At 40.4% G+C, this 23915-nt stretch overlaps 2 protein-coding genes across 2 annotated transcripts; both read left to right on the forward strand.

Moving 5' to 3' along the window:
• Nucleotides 1–254: 254 nt before the first annotated feature.
• Nucleotides 255–4771, forward strand: otop1 (otopetrin 1). Its single transcript, XM_067242236.1, has 6 exons — nucleotides 255–627; nucleotides 795–931; nucleotides 1175–1233; nucleotides 1321–1451; nucleotides 2576–3483; nucleotides 4279–4771. Exons 1-6 carry the CDS (start codon nucleotides 255–257, stop codon nucleotides 4447–4449), a joined length of 1779 nt encoding a protein of 592 aa, XP_067098337.1. The 3' UTR covers nucleotides 4450–4771.
• Nucleotides 4772–9461: 4690 nt separating this feature from the next.
• On the forward strand, nucleotides 9462–10844 carry drd5a (dopamine receptor D5a). Its single transcript, XM_067240569.1, has one exon. The coding sequence runs from the start codon at nucleotides 9462–9464 to the stop codon at nucleotides 10842–10844; it is 1383 nt and encodes a 460-aa protein (XP_067096670.1).
• Nucleotides 10845–23915: the final 13071 nt, after the last annotated feature.

Raw genomic sequence — 23915 nt, forward strand, 5'->3', positions numbered from 1 at the left:
CTAAATGGCCAACAAGATACCAAAACGATATTAAACACTGTGACGCTCTAAAGAAAAATATATTTAATAACCGACTCTGTAAGCATTTAATTGGCATGTAGTTAGAGGAGTTTACCTATCCACCTAATTTGCATCCTATCCACCGGCTTGTTGCAACAGGTAGCCTAACGCACTTTGCCTTTCCTAAATGCACTTATAGCGCACAGTGCTAACAATTACGCTACTCTTTTCGGACGTTGGAAGGTTAAGGAACCATGGAGGAGGACGGTGGTCTGGATATTATGTGTTTGAATAAATATTGTAACAGTTCCTCGTCATCTTCCAGTTCGGGGCGAGAAAATAAAATTTTTACCAAGTTAAAAGTTAGCTTGACAGAGGACTACCCAAGAAAGAACGCGGAGATCCTCAGCGGTCAGTACGGGACTAACTTGTTTTTAGTCGGCTTATCGTTGATGCTGGCTATAGCATACGAAGGAGCATCAGTGAAGGAAGAGCACCTGCTGTCATTTATTACGACCCTCATGATCCTGCAACTGGTATGGATGATGTGGTACGTCGTAGTGCGAGACAGACGAAATAATGTACCGGTGGATAAAGATGTACACGCGACTACCTGTTGGGTAAGAGGTAAGTAGGCCTACAGTAGGCTATATACAATTATGCTGTCAATATTTAGTCGTCACTATTATAGGATACTGAATATTTGGAGTAATCAAAATCTATCCAAAAAAAATCAATCAATTCTTCAAAGTTTTTGCGTGTTTCTATAATAACCAATCATTATTAATTGGTAGGTGGATTAACTGTTCTGGCTCTACTGGCTTTGATAATGGATGCCTTCCGTATTGGCTATTATGTGGGCTACCACACGTGCATATCGGAGGTGCATGGAGTATACCCCGTCATTCACGCAACTCACACCATAGCACAAGTAAGACCATATTCCCCATTTAATTAGAAAGAATTGTGTCTGTATTGTTGTTCAGAATAGTATGGTATTTGTTTCTCAGGCTTTAAAGTTTCATGAACGCCATAATCCTGTCAATGTCCATGTTGGTGTATTGTTTAACACAGGTTACTTTTATACTTTTACTTTCAGCTGAAGAGTTGTTGGGATTTAAAGTTTTTAAACCATGTTGGCTGATTTGTTCAGTTCTCTGGTGTTATCTTTTAGGTGCATTTCCTTTGGTTTCACATCAAAGACGTCATCAAAACTTTTGAGACCTTTGAAAGGTATGTGGAATATGATAACCTTTCACATAAAAAATAAAATACACAATACATTTCCAATGACACAAAATATGTATATTTCCTGCCTAGGTTTGGTGTCATCCATGCAGTCTTTACCAACCTCCTCCTCTGGTGCAACGGTGTGATGTCAGAGTCAGAGCACTTCCTGAGCGACCACATTAGAAGAGTCTCAGCCATGGACCCTCTAAACCTTACCATAGGTAAGGGCCATGGGGTCGATTGCTGGCTTGTATCTAGAAGAAAAGTACAATAGTCCACTTGAGAGCTCACTTCAATCGAGTAAAGAAAGGTTTTGGAGCTGGGGGGATGGGGAGGGGGGGCAGTGGGGGTTAGGTAGGCAGTCCGGCAGGTCTTGTTTGTGTCGAACGCCTCTCTCTTAGGTTTCACATGATGCACTCGACCGCTAGCCCCTACCCACTCCCCTTCTCCACCCACTCCCCCTCTTGGCACCCCCAGCTCAACCTCAGACGGCTTTGTCTCCGCCCTGGTGCTCCCAAGGGCACTGCAATTACAGTAACTGATACATCTTAAGCTAGGGGTGGAGGGGCTCGAGAAGGGGGGACATCTTAAGCCAGGGGGAGGCTGGAGGGGGGTTGGTCGTCTTCACTGGTTCCCCCTCATATCCGGACGACTGTGAGGCTGGCTGCACCCCGGCTGTTGTTCCCTTTTTAATTAAAGGGAGCAGGACCGTGGTGGTGCCCTTTGGAGGGGGTTGCTGGTTGTGGTGTTGGGTGTGGAAGATATGGCAAAGTAGATGGTTGAGGCCTTAGTTGATTCAAAGTGTTTTTCAGGAGTGCCTCACCAGTTAAAACTATTTGAATACAGTGCACTTGAAAGAAGCAAGCACATCAGTATTTTGGGGAATAGCTGAAGAAAGTATGTGTCATTGTCCAAAAGGATATTTGACTGTGTATGTTTACTTTACTTACAGGCGTTGTGAACACTGCCTGTTTATGAACAATGAGACTATTGAGAAAGAGGGAAAACATAAAACTTCTAAAATGGCTAGGACATGAAGCAGAAAAGAACTTCTTCAGTTTGAAGATTTGAGAAAATTACTGTTTATTCATTTTTACTTCTGTGACTGATCATTTTTATGCATCGTATACAGACTGGTTGAGTGTCTAATAAATCAGCAATACTGATTTAGTACCGCATTACTGCATTACTTCAGGACTACAATTTTGTTGGGAAGACATTCATGGTCAAAGTCTGTTTGCAGACTGTAATAACTTATATGACTGCTCATTGAAAAAATTCTGATGGATACAGTATTGGATTCTAAATGTTGGGTTGTTGTGTTTTTTTTTTTTTTTAGTTTCAGTGCATTCCGAACCTAATTGCAACTGCACCACCAGCTCCTGCGGCATATTTTCCAACAGCCTGTACTATCTGTACCCATTTAATATCGAGTATCACATATTTGTCTCCGCCATGCTCTTTGTCATGTGGAAGAACATAGGACGCAATATCGACCTCATGTACAATCGGAAGAGGCCAGCGACGAAGACCCAAGGCCTGGTGATAGGCCCCCTTCTAGGCCTGCTCGCGCTGGCCAGCACCATTGTGGTGCTGGTGATGTACATCATCCACATAGAGGAATCAATTTATACCCGGGAGTCAGCTGTGTCCATGTTCTACTGTTATGGCATAGTTATTCTGGTGTTCATGTGCTCAGCCGGGGTAGTGGGTCTGGTCATCTACAGAGCCGATCAAACCCCCATGGACACGTCCAAGAACCCATCGAGGCAGCTGGACATGGAGCTCCTCTTCAGTTCCTCCGTGGGCTCCTGGCTCATGTCGTGGTGCAGCGTGGTGGCCGTGTCGGCCTCCAGCAGCAGTCTCCCTTACCGCTGGACCAACCTGATGTACTCTCTCCTGATAATCCTGGAGAAGTACATACAAAACCTCTTCATCATCGAGTCCCTGTACCGCCAGAGGGAGGATTTCGAGAGGGAAGATCCCGAACTGCCAACTGCTCCAGAGATCTTCTCGGTCACCTCCTCTCTGACGCCGTCCTACAATGGTATCATCAACCAGGCATACGAAACTCCAGACAAGAGTTGTGTGACCTTGGAGAACGAGCAGGAGGAGAATGGACAGGTATACGGGTGCCCGCGGAAACAATCGGAAGTGACCCTTCCCGTAGTTACCGAAGTTGTGGAGACCCCAAACAGGAAGAGGCAGATTCTAAAAAACATTTCAGTCTTCCTCCTCATGTGCAACATCTCAGTAAGTTCACTCACATAGAATGTTCTGATATTTAGCTTTTATCTACTGGTATTGGATTACTACATACCATACTTTACCATAAATAGTTAAATACTACTTCCTGCTCTATTCTGATAGACGTTTGTTCAGGTAAATACACTTCTCCACCTATAGCTAACAAGATCATAAAGACACAAAGTTTACACTGCACCAGAGGTATATTTCATTTATAAAATACACATACAAAAGATCATATGTTCAGAGTTGTGTTTGGATTATTAGCTTAGTAAATCAGTTCAATGATTAGCTTATAATAAGTTGAAAGCAATGTTCGGAAGTTTTGAAACTTGACTGATATTTGACAGCCATTGTGCATGCCAAGTTTGCAAAGTGTCCTAAGGCTCCAGTTCAGCTCCAACTGCAGAAGAGTTAATTTGTCTCCACCCCTCCCCCACTCCCCTTTCCTTGCTGGTGTTTTTTTGGACATTAGAGCAATCTAATGCATATAGGGGAACCAGTGTTCAAGGGGGCAGAAGAAAATGCCACCACACAGCTCTGGTTGTCAAACATGGTTTAGCAATGTTGTTCACAACATTGAGATGGCTACCTTATATACAGTCGTTCTATACTGTTCTACACTCGGATACATTAGATTAGATTTGTCATTCAAAAATCATGACTTATCATGACTCCTGTCAACCTACTTTAAAGTTAGAACACATCCATTTGAATTAAAAGATAACTGTTTTTCTTATAGGCTTTGTAGTCCTTTTCAAATGTATTGCCCATTCTAACTTTCCTTTGTCCCTCATCAAGCTATGGATCCTCCCTGCCTTTGGCTGCCGACCCCAATATGATAACGGACTGGAGCAGGAGATATATGGCTTCACCATATGGATCACAGTTCTCAATTTTGCCATACCCATGAACCTCTTCTACCGCATGCACTCCGTGGCCTCCCTCTTCGAAGTGTTCCGGAGAGTGTGACCAGTGTAGAGCCAGCTAAGCCTCACACACGAGACAACAAGCACAAAAACACTTGTCACCTTAGGCTGCAAAGAAGGCCTTTTGCAAACACAGGTCACTCGTTCAGGAGATGTTGTGGTCACACTAACACTTAAGTCGGGGAGACCAAATCAGATCTCTACTGTTTAAAAGGAGATATTCACACTAATATTGCATGATTATAACTGTACTGTATGCAACCTATAGTAAAGCAACAAATGACTTTTACAGTGAGATACCCTCCATTGGAAAGTGTCTTTAAATGTGAGTTTATCTAAATGTTAGGGTTTTTCCTTTCGTATTTAGTGACGGTTTACTACTTTCTACTACATGTTATGACATTTTACAAATACTTAAAGTATATTATGCCCTCTGTAAGATTGTGCCTTCCAGGAAATAGTGTGGTGAATCCACCAAACTTGAATTCCATCTCAGTAAACAAGATTCTAACATCTTGGAATTGAGTTACAAACCAAACATCATGATCAAGTTGCCAAACATCTCTCACTTTGATTATTTTATGTTCTAACAATTGTACTGTGAAGATGGCATGTCACTGCAAAAGCCTTTTTAGTTTCCCTTTTGTGTTTGTTTGTATGAAATGTACATGGATAATGTTCTCATAATGATTATGCACAGGATACACAACACTGTGGTATGGAACACTTGAACTACAAGGCTGGTACGAGTCTTAGGACAACACTATATTTGTACTATAGTTCTCAGAATCTTTCAGTATAGCGTGTATTAGCTGACTTGATCAATCATAGGATTTCATTCTATGGGTTGCTGATTGCCCAACATTCAGTTGACAAAGGTACCATTAAACCTAATGGAACATTGGCATTTATGTTCAATATTTAATTTGTGTAGGCCTTATACTCATTATTTTGCCTTCATCTCTCTATACTGGTTTATAATCATTCCAATGGCCAATCTCTCCTATGTCCTTTACAGTTACCAGATAAGAATATAACGTTTACTCAACACCATTGTGTTGAGAGGCTTAATTTGACAAAAATATTGGAAATGGTCCTACACATTTACATTTAGTCATTTAGCAGACGCTCTTATCCAGAGCGACTTACAGTAAGTACAGGGACATTCCCCCGAGGCAAGTAGGGTGAAGTGCCTTGCCTAAGGACACAACGTCAGTTGGCATGACCGGGAATCGAACTGGCAACCTTCGGATTACTAGCCCGATTCCCTAACCACTCAGCCATCTGACTCCCTCTACACGTATTTCATAAATATTCAATCAAATAATGAGTTGTAATGAGTGAACAAACTGACACTATTCTTGGCACTTTCTCTTCGATATGTTTAATGTAATGGTTATAATCCTATGTTATTTTTTCCTAAATATATTTTGCCATAGTGCATTTAAACTACATTTACCCAAAAAGCATTGTCTACCTTTTTCGTAATCTGGTGTACGATGTGCTTGCAGACTCAACCTCCCTCAGTTTATATGAATGTTTAATACTCAACGCTGATGAAGGGACTCTTCAGTCGAGCACACAGGGACAGGATTTTTTCGGCTCAAATTTATATTTTGTTGACAAATAAATGAGAACATTTTACAAAATACACTTTATGTTTTCTTCCCCTAGATTTGTAACGTGTCCTGCAATGGAACTACTGTTAAATAACTGCAATTACATGGCTGAAAGAAATTGGTTAGCATTTGATTTAAAAGTTAATAGTAACAAATGTTGTGTTTATTGACTGTTTGTGTTTTGCGGTAGTATGTACCAGCTTGTGCTCTGTAGCAACTAATTTTAAAGTTAGTTATCTAAAACGCATATCTTCAAAATGACTGCTAATATGAACACTGATTACAAAGGGAAAAGTGAAGTAAGGCTATGGACATCCTATTCTCTATTTCATGCATAAATATATCAAACTTTGGAAACCTATAAAGCTTGTGCTATTTGAATTACAATATCAATAGCCTTTCTGTATACAGAAACGCAGAAAATTGAAACATAGCTTTCCTATGGAAGATTACAAATTAAGTAATGCCGAGTCATGGCGTGATGTGAGAACTGTGAGACTGCAGTGAGGTCATTTTCCCAGCATTGTATTAAGATTAAAGTAAATCTGCATTGTGTCCCTTTTCAATGATGGGATGGCATACTTTTGAACTGAATACAATATGTCCTTGGGAATTGTAAAGACTACACACCCTTTTTAATATGGCATTGAATCTTACTTTTTCTATCTGAATGCATCTTTTAGTTAAAGATAAAGGCTATGTAGGTATGACATACTACTTAGTTAGCCTATGTATATACATTTACTTCAATACAAAATCTGAGGTGGGTTGCTGCACTTGTGTTTGTCTGCTCTATAGCGGAAATTTTGTTTGTTTTGTCCAGGCACATGGACTGAGATGAGCTTTGTGAATATATTGCTATAGATATGTACAGTATATACATCATGTTAAATATGCAGTTTAAAAAGGGAATAGTTATTTTTTCTATAACTATAGCACATGGAATCATGTAGTATGAGAGAGTGTCAAACTAATAAAAAAATTGAGATTCTTCAAAGTAGCCACCCTTACCTGGATAACAGTTTTGCACACTCTTGGCATTCTGTCTGCCTTTTTCATGAGGTATAGTCACCTGCAATGCAGTTAACAGGTGTGCCTTTAAAAAAGTTATTTTGTTGAATTTCATTCCTGTTTGAGACAACCAGTTGTGTTGTGACCAGGCAGGGTTAGTATACAGAGCCCTATTTGGTCAGATTACCAGCCTCAGAAGTTTTCAAGTTTAAGTAACAAATTTGTCTCAGCAGAGACTGTTCAAAGGACACTGTGTAAATCTGTCCTTCGTGACTAGCGAGGTGAAGTAGCCTACTACTTGCTACATGCTAATTTCTTGTTAGTTACTGCATCCATTCAGCGTGTAAGTGTAGTACCAACCCTTTCTTTTTTGAGTTAATGTAATGTGTTTTTGAGTTAATGTAATGTTGTTTCCCATTTGGGGGAGCGTGTCCTTGTATTGGGGGGAGGTGAGCAAGTCATCCTATTTGGGGGAAGTTGACTCGTATTTGGGGGGAGTGTTTTCATTTGGGGGATGCACTCATGTTAGTGGGTGTGATTTGCACTTCAGGGCCACCGTAATTATCCCTTACTTGTTTCAACAATGTCAACAGTCTGAAGACTCCAGTCTAAAATCCATCATTTTACTAACCTGTCACATGGTGGCGCCAAATATTCTGTTTGAAGCAGCAACCCTGTTGCTTGGCATGTAGGCCTTCGCCTTGCCAAATAAAAATAAACAAAAAATGTTGTTCAACTGTATTATTGTTCAGCCTCTTGTAGTTTTAAAATCATGATAAGATTATTTGGATTTGCATGCTGCAGCCTAGACGTTTGCGTGTCCTTTAGGAGATAAATAAAGTTCCATCTAATCTAGTGTGGGTGGATGTAGACCTACTTGATTACCCAATTGCATTGGATCATTATGAATATGATATTGATTTTAATTAGTCGTTGTAGTGAATATGTATAACAGTGCAGCAGTTGCATTTGAGATATTCGTAGCCTAAAGGCAATTTGACATTTACAGACCTACTTTTACATAATCTGGGAGGTTGATCACGTGTATGGCTCTTAGATTTAAATTAATTGTGCGACTAGGCGAAGTAAAAGTCGGTCAAAAGATTAGATCACCATGGGCACAAGGGTACAGAGAGATACATTTTGACAGGATTTTTACATGGCAGCCTAGATACTCGAGAGAATTGAGCACAGGACACCAAGAGATTATTTTTGATCGGGCGTCAAAACGATTTGACAAACATGTATAAATGTCTAAAAATAAGAATGACGTTGAACCGGAAACTGTAAAAGGAAAAGCAGCTATTTTCGCAACACATAACGAGTTGTTGCGTTTTCACATGCAAGGACACAGCACGGTTGTGACTCACCTATTTTGTGATGTTGCCTGCATCATGCTGCAGTGGCTCAATAGGATAGGCTATATATTTGACGATGAAACCGTCTTGCTCACTTTTTCTGAAATAATTGGCCAGTCCACACATACATTTTTGTCATGCACCACCGGAAAATAGAATAGGCTATACTAGGTGATGTAAAGTACTAATCGAAATAACAATCCATCCAACCGTGACAGTGTCAGAAGTCATATTTAACATAATAGCACAGAATTTAAGACCTTTTCGGCTCATAAAAGGGGAGGCTGCACAAACAGGGTTCTCCGGTGCGTGTTTTCAGTACCATGGACAGCTCGTCGGAGAGCCGACGCTTCTGCAGCGTCTAACAAAGTGCTACAACATTATATCCATTTTTCTTAGTTTCAACACAATTAAAGTCAATGACTGCATTTCAAATATAGATTCATGGATGATAATGTATAGGCCAGCCTTCCGTGTGCAAAATCACTCATGGAATATATGTTGTGAATAGGTAATTTGGTTATATATGATAGGCTATGTAGCCCTCTGAATTGAGTTCGCCCGGGCGTTGATGAGTGTTCTGAATACCCAACACTTCAAACTCCTGATTGAGGTTGTAAATATGGTATAGTGTAGCCTACGCAACCTCTATAGGTGTAGTAGAGATGTTTCCATCCACGCATGCTTCCAGAATTAAAAGCATAATGGTGTACGCATGTATGTGCGTGTTCGCTCAGGGGACTCCCTCCTCCCTCAGAGCGCTAAGGAACTCAAAATAGCTCAGACCAACAATTTCATTGCAGCTGTCTTACTTTGGCTAGGCAGGTCAGACTGCACGCGTAACATCATGCAGATGACAATGAGCTATGCTCTTCACCGCTTTGGCGCACCGAACAATCGGTTTGGCTCCGTACTAGCGCGTAAAATGTAAAATGCACGTGAATTCCTTTGTTTCAGCTTTGAGTATGGCAGTTGAGTGAAATCGCGACTTGGTTATTTTATAATTCCTGCGTCTTACCACGCGCACAGAGTAGATTGATGACCTGATTGTTCTCTTCAGAAGCCAGATGGAGAATCCCGCAAAATACCTCTCATCGGTGCATGAGAGCCACTCCGTCCCGTTGCCTTTCGAAGAGATCATGTGGAACGCAACTGAATCTGAAGCGACGTCCGACGGCAGAAGGGAGTTGATCATCCGGACAGTGACTGGATGTTTGCTCTCCCTCCTAATTTTATGGACACTGCTGGGGAACATTATGGTATGCACTGCCGTGCTCCGATTTCGGCACCTACGAACTAAAGTAACCAATACTTTCATAGTTTCCTTAGCAGTGTCGGATTTATTTGTTGCAGTTCTGGTCATGCCATGGAAAGCGGTAGCCGAAGTTGCGGGATATTGGCCGTTTGGTACTTTTTGCAATGTATGGGTGGCGTTTGACATTATGTGTTCAACTGCGTCCATTCTCAACCTCTGTATAATCAGCGTGGATAGATACTGGGCCATATCGAGTCCTTTCCGATACGAGAGAAAAATGACTCAACGAGTTGCCTTTGTTATGATAAGCGTCACGTGGACTTTGTCTGTACTCATTTCATTCATACCTGTCCAACTAAACTGGCATAAAGCCAGTGACGACGATATTATTGGAGAGCTCAATTCATCCACTGTTAAAGCAGTGGAGGAAAATTGTGATTCGAGCCTCAATAGAGAATACGCTATATCTTCGTCTTTGATAAGTTTCTATATCCCTGTAGCAATTATGATTGTGACATACACGAGAATCTATCGGATTGCTCAAATACAAATAAGAAGGATCGCTTCCCTTGAGCGTGCAGCGGAACACGCGCAAAGTTGCAGGACCAACAGACTGGAGTGCCAACACCACAATACATTGAAAACATCGATTAGAAGGGAAACCAAAGTTTTGAAAACTCTATCGATTATAATGGGTGTCTTTGTGTGTTGCTGGTTACCTTTCTTTATCTTAAATTGCATAGTCCCATTTTGCGACAGACCCCCGACTGACCTAAACGCTGGTCTACCGTGCGTCAGTGAGACCACATTTGATGTCTTCGTGTGGTTTGGCTGGACTAATTCGTCTCTGAACCCTATAATCTACGCTTTCAACGCAGAGTTCAGGAAGGCGTTTGCCAGCCTTTTAGGTTGTCGTAATTTTTGTTCAGGCACACCCGTGGAAACTGTTAATATTAGCAACGAGATGGTCTCATACAACCAAGATACCCTCATTCATAAAGAAATCGTGAACGCCTATGTCAATATGATTCCAAACGTAGTGGAATGCATTGACCACGAGGACACATTTGATAGAATATCGCAACTTTCTCACAATAATGAAAATGCCACAGATTCTATTTGTGACCTGGACGACTGTGAAGCAGACATCAGTCTTGACAGAATGACACCTTTCACTCCAAATGGATTACATTAAAACGGCGTCACCTCGTGCGTAAAAGGATGTATTTCTTCAAACAAGATTATTGAGATGTGATGTTGTTCCATGCTGAAAAGTGAGATGTATTGGTGTCTAATAGCATAAGAAAATTATGTTTCTTTTGTTTTAATGTTATAGCGTCTATATATTTGAATTTAATTCAATTTATCTTGTTGACTTGACTCGTCAATGCGCTGTATATCAGATCATCCATTTGACAGGTGGAGAGTATAACTTTGTACGATTTTAGTGTCACTTTTGTAGAAGATTGACTTCAGATTAAAAAATAATCGCTTGCTGCTTATTCGTATCCTGCCCGTGGTCTTGTTGACTGAGGGATGAAAGCCTTAAAGGCAGTGCAACCACGCCATTTCATTACCATGCAGTTGTTTAAAAGCCTTATTTTCATGAATAGTTCAGTGTAAGTTTGACTCGCAGTAAGGAGGGATGTTTCAAGACCATGTAACGTTGAATTTATTTTGTTCAAGAGCTCTCTCTCTCACGCACGCATATTTTGTCATTTGAGCCATTTTGCACGCAACAGATCAGAAGGTCAAAATGAAGATGTATTGGCTACTGTACAAATTGGAGTTGCATCTGTAACAGTTCCATTTCTGAACCAACTGTCTCCAGACTCATTATTAAAATAATTCTAAACGTTCAAGATGAGACACATTTTCTGAGCAGTGAAGTTAAATAGCCTACCCACTTCACTTAATGTCCACTTTTTTAATACTGTTCAGATGACATTATATGAATGTATACTGTCCTTCAAACAGTTATGTGTGTCATCAGTGTTAAATAAAATGCTCTTGCAGAAATAAGAATATATTTGGGTGTTCGGTATTAATCTGCATAAGGAAGTCTGGAAATCTATGTGGGCAAAGAGCTCTGAAAAATGGTGCTTCTGTAAAACTGCAGAATAATTTTTGCATGTAGCTGGTTTGATGATGATCCAAGGCTGATTGTTTTAAAGATCAATAAGTCTAAGATGGTCAGATATTTAATGTTCAGGACAGACATCAGAAATAATGTTCAACCATTAGATATTTGAAATCAATTATGTTTTGATGTAATGTCAAGAGGAGGTTTCTGCAGACAGTCACTCTTGACACGTCTTGTGTTTTGGGTGCATGCATGAAAAAACTATTAATGTCTGGTTTTGATACAAGGCTTTTGCAGCATTTGCCTTTTGAGATGTTTTTTTGTGTGACTACATGACAAACACAGCTGTGTCCACCTGGCTATGTCACTGTCAATGTAAATTAAGATGGCTGTCATGAGGTTCAGGAATAAAAATCCACAGTTTTTATCTTGGAAATTGCAGAAATCCTGGCTATTCCAAAATCAAGGTTTTGTTTAAGAAAGAAATGGGTATAACCAATTTGGAAGACTTTATTGAGCATGGACACGCTGATGAGCCTAATGCCACACACTGGCCGTAAAATATATGAAAAGTGCTATAGTGAAAAGTGTTATAGTTTCTGACAGGTCCATCTGATATGTAAGACAATAACCTACTGTATGCATTCCAACCCCATCGTCAATCGCGTGAAACTCAAAGGAAAAATAAAGAAAAATGTGTTACTGTCCAAGAACCTATGGCACTCACTGCTAACAACCCTAGTGGTAGATTATGATAAAACACCATTCATACTAGTCCAATAAAAACCGCAGGATGTAGATTTAGTTCAAGTCTACCACACACACATACAAGCAATACTTTCACATTTGTAATCTCGAAGAAAGACCAAAATTACAGGTCATAATAAAATAAGAGTACCTAAAAGAGCAAGGACAGTTCTGGTTTTCTAAGTTTCATGGTCATATTAGACAAAGATGGGCCTACCAGAGTGACGGAAATAGGATAGTATGGCGAAACAAAGAAAACGCAAGTATGGTTTTGGCTGGAACTGGCAAAATGTTCTTCCCGAATGACGTGATTTTGGAAATCAGCAGCAGGATTAATTGAACGTGTACAGATCATTTTCATGAATTTGGTGCTTCTAAAATCATTGGATGTCATGCATCAAGTTACTAATTGAGCCCCAATTGACTGCGAAATCAACCAAAGACCTGTTTCTCACCCAATACAAATGTAGGCCAAGTAAATTGCCAGATTTCAATCCAGCTGGTCATGTTTTTTGCAAAATGCATTCAAAATCTGGGGCAAAAGCCCAATGAAACAAGTAATATTACTCTACTGAATATTTTCTTTACTGTCCAGTAATACCTTTGTAATGGTAGGGGACTACTAGACTGGCTCTGCCCTCCTACGTACTTCCGCTCAACTTTCATTGTGGTTCTGTACTGCGTCTGGGCTTGAGGTTTATTGGTCAGATGTCTCTGGTAAACTTTTTACCGGTCCAATCAGCGAACAGAGGGAGTGGCTGAGAACGACGTTGATGTTGTGCGCTAGTTTGAGTTGTAGTTACGTAATGGCGGCGGAGAAAGATGCGGTCCGTTGTGGCAACGCTGCCGAATATCCAGAAGTTAAAGCCAGAGCAAGAACAATCTTTGATCCCCACGGGGTTCGTTTGATTTTCCAGCTAGCTCCGTTAGTGGTCAAATCAAAATCAAATCAATTTTTTTTGTATAGCCCTTTTTACACGCAAGCATGTCACAGAGGGCTTCACATACGCCAATAGAACTGCCCCTCAACCAACCTAAACCATCAAGGAAGACAAGGAAAAACTCCCAGAAAAACACCCAACAGGAGAAAAAATGGAAGAAACCTTGGGAGGAGCAATTCAGAGAGGGATCCCCTCCTCCAGAGACGGTTAGTGAGAGAGAGGAGCAGAACACAGGCTAAACATAGTCATACAGTGTCAATGGGTTTTGAAACACCAAAATCCATTGTTCAACTTTATAGATGTAGGACAGGACCGGGATACTCGCGACCAGGTCCAGCATTGGCCGACCGACGACCAGGCAGGTGCTGACAGCTCAAACCCCCCACACCACAAGGGATGTGTGTGGGGGGGGGGGGGGGCAGAGAGAGGAGAGCAGGGATTAGAGAATGCCAGGAGCAGCTAACAGTTACAGTCATGATAGAATGAGATCCCCACCGGTCAAGTGTGGACTGGTGCAGCAATTTAACAGAGCAAAAAAGGGGTATTTGATGCAGCCCCACACACCAAGACAGCGACAGCCCCCCTCGGTTGGAACATGAAATCTGTTCCAGGGGAAAGAACTCTAAAATAAGTTATACTTATAGAATAAGGATGAAAACAACCCGTCCCCCGTTGCCTCCAACTAGTAACAGAAACAATAACAGTAACAATATACAGCAACGGAAACTATAACAGTGACAATATACAGTAACAGATTTACTTTATTTGTAACATCTAGATGTAACATCCAGATGGGGCAATGTGAACATATAAGCTATAATTACAATTTAAAAGTTACATGTGATACACACATAGGCAAACACACACCCCAGATTTACATAGAAGTAAATACACACATACTTACCTTTAACAATCGTAGAATTGACTAAACAATAACGTTTTTAACCTAATTTTGAATGTCGAAACAGTGTCAGCCTCCTTAATTGAGACAGGTAATTTGTTCCAGAGAAGAGGTGCTCTATATGAGAACGCCCTACCTCCAGCTGTTTTTTTCTTAATTTTGGGAACCACCAGATAGCCGGCATCTTGAGATATAAGTGTCCTTGCGGGGCAATAGGGTGCAAGGAGACCGGAGAGGTACAGTGGTGCCAATCCATGCAGAGATTTGTAGGTTAGTAGTAGAACTTTGAAGTCAGCTCTGGCTTGGATAGGGAGCCAGTGTAAAGAGACAAGAGTAGATGTTATGTGATCAAACTTTCTTGTTCTAGTCAATAGTCTAGCAGCAGCATTTTGCACCCACTGTAAATTTTTTAGGTAGGTAATTGGGAGGCCAGAGAACAAGACATTGCAGTAGTCCTATCGGGACGTAACAAATGCATGTATTAGTTTTTCCGCATCATCCTTTGAGAGGAATTTTGGCAATATTACGTAGATGGAAAAATGCAGTTCTGGTAATTTGCTTAATATGATACTCAAACGAAAGGTCTGGGTCCATTGTGACTCCTAAATTTTTTACCAGCTGGCTTTGAGAGACTTTGACGCCGTCTAGGTCTAAGGTCAGATTGGATAAATTATTTCTGTATTTTTTAGGACCGAAAATTTGAACCTCAGTTTTATCCGAATTAAGAAGGAAATTTGCAGTCATCCAAGTTCTTAACCCAGAAACACATTTTTCCATAGCATGTGGAAATTCTCCAGACTTTATAGACATATATAGCTGAGTATCATCTGCATAACAGTGAAAATTTACCCCAGAGCTTCTAATTATGTTTCCTAAAGGCAACATATAGAGTGAAAATAACAGAGGGCCTAGAACTGAACCCTGCGGTACTCCGTATTTTACAGTGGAGCTCCTGGATGAGCAGCCATCATAATAGTGGGCATATTGTGATCCATCAGATAGATACGATCTAAACCACTTAAGTGACGTACCAGAAATCCCAACATAGTTCTCCATATGTTCCAGGAGAATCTCATGATCCACAGTGTCAAAAGCTGCACTTAGGTCTAGAAGAACCAGGACAGAGATAGAGCCCGCGTCAGAGGCTAATAATAGATCATTGACTACCTTGGCTAATGCAGTTTCAGTGCTGTGGTGGAGACGAAATCCAGACTGGAGAGGTTCATAAAGCTGATTTGAGGAGAGGTGCTCAGTGAGCTGTTGTGCCACAGCCTTTTCTAAAATTTGAGAGAAATGGCAAATTTGAAATTGGCCTGTAATTGCAAAGACAACCTGGATCCAGGTTTGGTTTTTTAAGAAGGGGCTTAATAATAGCTTGTTTGAAATCGTTGGGGACTTGGCCAGTTACAATAGATTCATTAATAATACTAAGCATGGGTGGTCCAATAATAGGGAGAAGTTCCCTACGGAGTTTGGCAGGGAGGGGATCGAGAAGGCAGCTAGTGGGTTTCGAGGAGTCTATCCGCTCGATGAACGCTTCCATAGAAATAGGGTTAAAGTGAGTTAGAGCCTCAACATGCAGCATGCTTGGTATGGAGGAAAGTTCAGTGTTGATGGCCACTCCTCCAGGACTAGTCTGTAGTTTGTCCCTTATTGCATAGATTTTTTGGTCAAAGAAGTCTAAGAAGTCTAGCCTGTGTTTGATGTGATGCTAGTTACTGATTTCTTAAATTAATTTTTAATTTTTGTCTCTTAATTTTTCAGCCCCATGTACCTTGTGTTTCTTAGCCTGGTTTAGCCAAGGAGCTCTCCACCTTTATTACTAATTTAAAAACTATTTGATAAATCGAATATAAAAGCATCATAGAATGTAAAGTAATTTCAATTTAGCTTGCACCTAAGTTAAAACATATTTGAGTGTGCTAACATTAGCAATAACGTCAGCTAGTTTGAGGTGTATGCATAGGCTAACCATTAAATTAGCAACACATTTCCCGTATTTAACAATGATTAAACATGGGCTTACCTGAAAGTGATGCACGGGCACCATCTCGCAGTCTCTTTCTTTCTTTTTTTCTTCCCCTGACTCCTGTTATCTTTTTAAGACCATTTTAGAAAAGTTGACCTAGCCTACGTCAAACTTCGTCAGGCCACTGAGATACGGAAGGGCACCCACAGCGAGCTTGGGAAGTTGAGTGTGTATTTGTTTTTGTTTTTGGGGGGGGGGGAACCATCATAACTTTTTTGAGCATTTAAATAGGCTATATCTCTTGTTCTGCCTGTTTTGTAATATACATGCCTAATATTTCTATACTAAAATAATATCGTCATTATAAGTATTATAACTATGATGTATTTTCAGTTGGCTAATTTTTGGTGCCCCCTCAGGAGTTGGTGCCCTACGCACAGCGCGTAGTGCGCGTTATGGGAGCGGCGGCACTGGCTACTACACAAACACTGTTTTTTACGTGATTTGACATAATATTTTGATCGAACGAGTTGCAATAAAGTACTCTCATTAAGGAAAGTTAGGACTGTGTTCATAACGTGATATAACATTTTAGTTGACATTGTCCAGGGCCCCTTAGATGTCATGTGCCCCTGGGCAAGTACCCGGTTGCCCTAATGGCACTTTGTGTTTATATATCGAAGTATAAGTATCGAAGTATGGGAGTCAGGTGGCTGAGCAGTTAGGGAATCGGGCTAGTAATCTGAAGGTTGCCAGTTCGATTACCGGCCGTGCCAAATGAGGTTGTGTCCTTGGGCAAGGCACTTCACCCTACTTGCTTCGGGGGGAATGTCCCTGTACTTACTGTAAATCGCTCTGGATAAGAGCGTCTTCTAAATGACTAAATATAATATATAAATCGCACTTAAACAAACAACGTTGCCGTTGCGCCGACTAACGTTCAGCTGACTAACGCTCATGATAGATAACCGGACACACTGTCCTAGCGGACAGCTTGGATAGCCATCTTACTAGACAACATTCCAAATCAGGGTGAACACTCAAATTATCTTAACTATAGACCATTACACATATCAAAACAGAACGAAAACAACAATAGAACTCCAAACAATGCTTATTTAACTAAACTAATCCCCGTAATTTAGTAGCTTTTCAGCTTGCCGCAGGGCATTCTGGGTACCAAGAGCAATGCACGAATATAGGCGCTTACAGCATTGTGTAACACACTTCGGTTGTGGATAGTATGTCCAGAAATAAAGCCAAGTCACTCATTAAGTGGCAGAATCCATTGTTATGTTTACAAAATTATTTTAGATATAGTTAGTAAGTTTAGCTAGCTTGCAAATCCTGAGGATAGCCTACTGTAGCAGACCTTTCTATGTGACAATGGACAAGGGAGTTTTGTCCCTCAGGAGTTGCCATAGGCTTGATGCTGAAAGCATTATTTGAAAATCAGTGAGGGCTGTTCGAATGGCGATATCAAGAAGAGCAGTGGTAAAATACAAGTTATGAAAAGAGACCGCGTCCATGTCTTATTGTCCAAACGATCATATACAATTATATCTAAAACGAATTTACAAAGAGCTCGGTTACACTACCAAAGTTGAACTAGAGAGGGTACAATTTCTGGGGAAATTGTAGGGTGTGCTTGCTTGCGTCGGTTGCACAGGGGTCCGTTTTTGAATGAAATTTTTACAACTGATATTTCTGTATATTTTATATAAAAATGCATACTTATTATTTATAAAGATTACATAGATTTTAAAGCATTTTTTTTGCTGCTCATTTACAACTGAAAATACGAGTGAAGTGTACAATAAAATAGGTGTCTTCTCATTTCCCCTGCAAGAGGCAGCCTCATCGTTGAATCAAAACGAAGACCGGTGTAAAAGTTGACCTAATCTCTATGACTCAAACGTCATTTTAAGTTTTTCCCTTCTCATGATATTTTCAAGCATTTAGCCTACTCATTGCATTCATTCATGAATAAAGAACACCCTTTGAAGATTATTCTACGACGTTACCGGCAATAGAAGATTGAATCGCGATTCAAACAGTACCATCTGCTAACTGAAAATATGCCCCCCAAAACGTAAATAAGCTTGACATTTATTTAGTGGAAAATCGCTCATTCATAAAAAGCTCACTGGTAGCGACCATTGTCAGTAACAACGCAAAATGCGATATAGCCCTGTGTGGAGAAGCTGCCCCAGTAAATTGTACTACTACGGTACAGTACTAGACTACTGCTGTGTTCGTCTTGGTAGCGATTGCGTTGGTTGAATTGGATTTGACGTTCCGTTGTACGGTTTAGGCTGAAATTAATTATTTTCATGAACAGATTGACAATGTTTAGGCTGTGGCAATGAAGTTCAGGTTAGTAGTTAGATAGACTTTTGATTTAAGTAAGGAGAGTGCCGAACATGTTCTGTCGCTGTTTGACTTCCTAAAAGGCTGTGTAGTGTAGATGTTTTTGTAGTGTGTCTCGCGTAAGCTACAGCGTTGCAGTGAGCTACACTGGTTTGAAACGACAGGTAATGGTAATTTCACCAACAAATCGTTTACTAATGTCAGAATAAATCCCACAACGAAAATGTATATGTGAGGAATGTTTATTTTAACGATTGAAAACAGATAACGCTACATCATAGACCACTGTAGTATGTGTTGCCCGGGCAACACAGGCTAATGTCATGATGCTAATACTTCAGTGAAATAGTAGACTACTGTTTCCGAAAGTAGATGTACTTCCTTAATAATATCAGCTTATATTGTACATTACACGTGACGTTAGTGACGTTAGTAACGTCAGTGACTGTGGCTAGCAAATTAGCCACCGTTAGCTTCACTTTTCGCCACAAAAACTTAACTTCAGCCTAAACCATGCAACGGAACGTAAATTCCAATAGAAGCAACTCAATCGCTACCAAGACAAAACTTTTGACACCTACTTTGTCTATGTAGGCCAAATATTGACTGAGTTTTAGGGGGGCAAAAAGAAATAAAAATAATAATATATATGTGAGAGAACAAAGGTTGTGCTCTCGCCGAAGGCTTGAGCACACCCAATTAGTAAGTAAGTAAGTAAGTAAGTAAGTAAGACTTTATTTATATAGCACATTTCATACAAGAATTGTAGCTCAAGGTGCTTTACATAAAATCAATAAAAACAATAATACAAGTGATAAATAATTCAAACAATAATAAAAATCCCAATAAGATTTCTGTTCAAGAGAGAAAACAACTTTAAAAAGTAGGAAAACCCTTTTGAGATAAAATTACTTAAATGCTTCGGTAAAAAGGTAGGTTTTAAGCTGTCTTTTAAAAATGTCTAGAGTGTTAGCTTCCCTAATATTTATGGGTAATTTGTTCCATAGTTTTGGGGCGTAATTGACAAAGGCCGAATCACCAATCTTCTTATGACTGCTTCTGGTGACCTCTAATAGGCCTGCATTTGATGATCGCAGTGTTCTAGCTGGTGTGTAGTTTATAAAGGAGTTAGCAATGTAGCTAGGTCCTTGTCCGTGTAGAGCTTTGTATGTGAGGAAAAGGACCTTAAAGTCAATTCTGAAGGTAACAGGGAGCCAGTGTAAAGTAGCTAGGACAGGACTAATGTGTTCTCTCCTTTTAGTTTTGGTTAATAATCTAGCTGCAGAATTTTGAATGAGCTGTAGTCTTTCAGTGGTTTTCTTGGGAAGACCAGTGAAAAGTGCGTTACAGTAGTCCAGCCGGCTGGATATAAAAGCATGAATTAACTTCTCTGCATCATTTTGGTTTATGAATGGTCGTACCTTTGCTATATTCCTCAGGTGAAAGAAAGATGTTTGTCACTTTATTAATGTGAGAGTTGAAATTCAAATCTGAGTCCAGTAATGTTGTTAGCGATGCTAGCGTTATTTTGCTAGCTAGCCTATAACATTTCACTGGGTCTTGCAGCTGTTTGATTAAAGATCCTGTAAAGTGGAATTGAAAACGAGTTTTAAGTTAATCACACCACAGAAGAATGTGTTGTTAACTATCCAAATTTGAATGAAAAAACACCCGACAAGTATGTTAAATTATGCTTTGAAATCGTGAGAAAATCAGCAGTCTTCTCTGCTTGAGACTGTGGGGGGCGTGTCGCCTGAAGGAGCTGAAGCTCCGCCCCCTCGCTGGAAGGCGCCGCCTGTCTCAAGTACCTACGACCCAGATAATTTATTTGTTCAATGAGTGAAACATACAGATGCATGAAGCTTGTTCCCCTGAGTTGTAACACAGGAGTAAAAATGGACATCAGAGACAGCAGACAGTGAGCTCTCCAACTAGGCTACTTCGAGCACATAGCTACCATTTCACCAAAATTAGGGTGACCAGACGTCCTCTACCTGGGCCTCTTTTCGAGACCAAAAAACTGTGTCAAGTGTTGGACCGAATTCTCACTCCCCCACAGAAATCCACTCCCCTACGCGTGAACGCGCACTGCCTTCCTAGCGTATTGCTAGTTGTAGTTTGACAAACCGAGGCGATATTTACAAGCCTAGGTTCCCTCGTCTTAGGCTTTGAGGAAACTGTCAGTAGGCTATTTAATTCATGTTTCATCAAAATATAAGTTATGTTGTGGTGCATTTGAGTATGGCGTGAAATTAGTGCCAGGAGAGCGAGCTCTGTAAAAACGATTTGTAACTTGCAAAAAAGATTTGTGTCTCTGGAGAAAATGATTCGTGTACTTGCAAAAAATGTTTTGTGTCTCCGTAGAAGAAGGAAAGATTTGTGTACTTGCAAAAAAGATTTGTAACTTGCAAAAAATTAAATATCCGAATACATATTTACATTAAAAAACTATTCAACTTACGACTCTTATCCATTAATTTATACTGTTAAGAGTGTGCTAACCGAATAATCTTTAAATGTTGCATTAAAGATACATGCCCATGGATATTTTGAACTACTTACCAAATGACTCGCCATTGAAATAATCAGCATTCTAGTTTTGTTCTTATTCGCTGACGTTCTTTGTGTGATAGACAGAGGAAAATGTCCAATGATACTAGATACAGAAATAGCTATATTTGATTGGCTTAGATGGTTTTGGGAGCATTGTTCCCGCCTTCTACGGAGACACAAAACTTTTTTTACAAGTACACAAATCTTTTTCTTCTACGGAGACACAACTTGTTTTTACAAGTACACAAATCTTTTTCTTCTACGGAGACACAACTTTTTTTTACAAGTACACAAATCTTTTTCTTCTACGGAGACACAAAACAGTTTTTTACAAGTACACAAATCTTTTTTGCAAGTTACAAATCTTTTTTGCAAGTACACAAATCTTGCCTTCTTCTACGGAGTACTACGAAGTACACAAATCATTTTCTAAAGAGACACAAATCTTTTTTGCAAGTTACAAATAGTTTTTACAGAGCTCGCTCTCCTGGCACTAATTTCACGCCATACTTGAGAGCCTATACGATTTGTATGTCGTGCTACTCGTAAAATCCGAATGATTGTCTCAAGAAAATACTTTGGAGCTGCACTTGAAAAACGATGTTGATGTCAACCCTTACAAAAAAGAAGTATATTAAAGTATGCTATAAGTATACTAAAATATGGATAGTACAATTTTAGTTCACTTTTGATATTCTTTTAAGGAGTATACTTAGAAAATAGTTCACTTTTGATATACTTTTAAGTATGCTTTGAAAATAGTTCACTTTGGATATACTTTTAAGGAGTATACTTAGAAAATAGTTCACTTTTGATATACTTTTAAGTATGCTTTGAAAATAGTTCACTTTTGATATACTTTTAAGAAGTATACTTAGATAATAGTTCACTTTTGATATACTTTTAAGAAGTATGCTTCAAAACAGAAAATTGTATACATTTCTTCTGGAGTAAGATGTACGTTTTCTATTATTATACAGCAAAAACAGTCAAAATAATTTTTAAGTAGGCCTACATTACAGGTTAAACTCTTTAGATCCATCTCATTCTAATTATTCATGTCTAGGAAAATCTATTATGCATTGCACATTGAATCTTTTTTCGTACTGAAGCTGTAACCTTAATTACTGGCAAAACATTTTGAAGCCCTATACTCTTATACTAATAATTATCAATTGGAGTATTAATGGAAAAAACGAAAAAGCTACTTGAGAAAGAAGCAGACAGAAGGGTTGCATTGTGCATTTGAAGGTTATACTGTCAAACTGACTGAAGAACGAAATAAGGACGTGAAAAAATGAAGATAGCGTGGCTCATTGGCTGGTCAATTCCCATGATGCAAGGCGGTAAATAATGCAAAAATTTGCAGATAAGTTTGCCGTTTGTTCGAAATACAAATGTAACTTCATGAATTTCGTTTTTTTTATGTGTCTGCTTAGAATGTAGTGTTTTGTTGCGTGGTAATTGTCATTGTTGTGCCGGTTTACCATTGTAACCATGAGTTAAATGAGTGTTACGTTTCATAAAAGGAGCTGGATTATTTCAACATGAGAGTATACACAATAATTAGCTTCTTACAGCTAAGGATCTGTGGTGTTACTTGGCGAAGGCCCTCGTTCTCTTAGTGACGCAAGATCAGCGACGTGTGAAGGGCCCCTAAACATTTAAATATATTAGTAAATCAGAGTAAATTGACATTTATTAAGTATACTTCTTGACGTACTTACATTAATTCAAAGTGCACTTGAAAGTATTGAAAAGTATACTTTGAGGTACTTTAGGAAGTATACTTCATGAACTGAAAGTGTCCTACACAAGTTATTTTAGAGTATTCCAAAGTATACTTTGAAGTCCCATCCCATCATCTGCCGCTTATCCGGGGGTCGGGTCGCGGGGGCAGCAACCTAAGCAGGGAGGCCCAGACTTCCCTCTCCCCGGCCACTTCCACCAGCTCTTCCTGGGGGACCCCGAGGCGTTCCCAGGCCAGCCGAGAGACATAGTCCCTCCAGCGTGTCCTGGGTCTTCCCCGGGGCCTCTTCCCAGTGGGACGTGCCCAGAACACCTCACCAGGGAGGCGTCCAGGAGGCATCCTTATCAGATGCCCGAGCCACCTCAACTGGCCCCTCTCGACGCGGAGGAGCAGCGGTTCTACTCTGAGCCCCTCCCGGATGACCGAGCTTCTCACCCTATCTCTATGGGAGAGCCCGGACAACTCATTTCGGCCGCTTGTGTTCGCGATCTCGTTCTTTCGGTCACTACCCACAGTTCGTGACCATAGGTGAGGGTAGGAACGTAGATCGACTGGTAAATAGAGAGCTTCGCCTTTCGACTCAGCTCCTTCTTCACCACGACGGACCAATGCAGAGCCCGCATCACTGCGGACGCCACACCGATCCGCCTGTTGATCTCATGCTCCATCCTTCCCTCACTCGTGAACAAGACCCCGAGATACTTGAACTCCTCCGCTTGGGACAAGATCTCCTCCCCGACCCGGAGATTGCACTCCACCCTTTTCCGGTCGATAACCATGGCCTCAGATTTGGAGGTGCTGATTCCCATCCCAGCCGCTTCGCATTCGGTTGCGAACCGCTCCAGTGAAAGTCACGGCCCGATGAAGCCAACAGGACCACATCATCTGCAAAAAGCAGCGACACGATCCTGAGGTCACTGAACCGGACCCCCTCAACGCCCTGGCTGCGCCT

Source organism: Osmerus mordax, chromosome 1, assembly GCF_038355195.1.
Source record: "Osmerus mordax isolate fOsmMor3 chromosome 1, fOsmMor3.pri, whole genome shotgun sequence".
Lineage (NCBI taxonomy): Eukaryota > Metazoa > Chordata > Actinopteri > Osmeriformes > Osmeridae > Osmerus > Osmerus mordax.

Excerpts from the sequence above, each read along its gene's own strand:
- otop1 (XM_067242236.1), top strand. The coding sequence starts at position 255 with ATGGAGGAGGACGGTGGTCTGGATATTATGTGTTTGAATAAATATTGT. Across the intron at positions 1,234-1,320 it reads ACTTTTGAGACCTTTGAAAG|GTTTGGTGTCATCCATGCAG; the intron begins GTATGTGGAATA and ends TTTCCTGCCTAG. Across the intron at positions 3,484-4,278 it reads TCCTCATGTGCAACATCTCA|CTATGGATCCTCCCTGCCTT; the intron begins GTAAGTTCACTC and ends TCCCTCATCAAG.
- drd5a (XM_067240569.1), top strand. The coding sequence starts at position 9,462 with ATGGAGAATCCCGCAAAATACCTCTCATCGGTGCATGAGAGCCACTCC.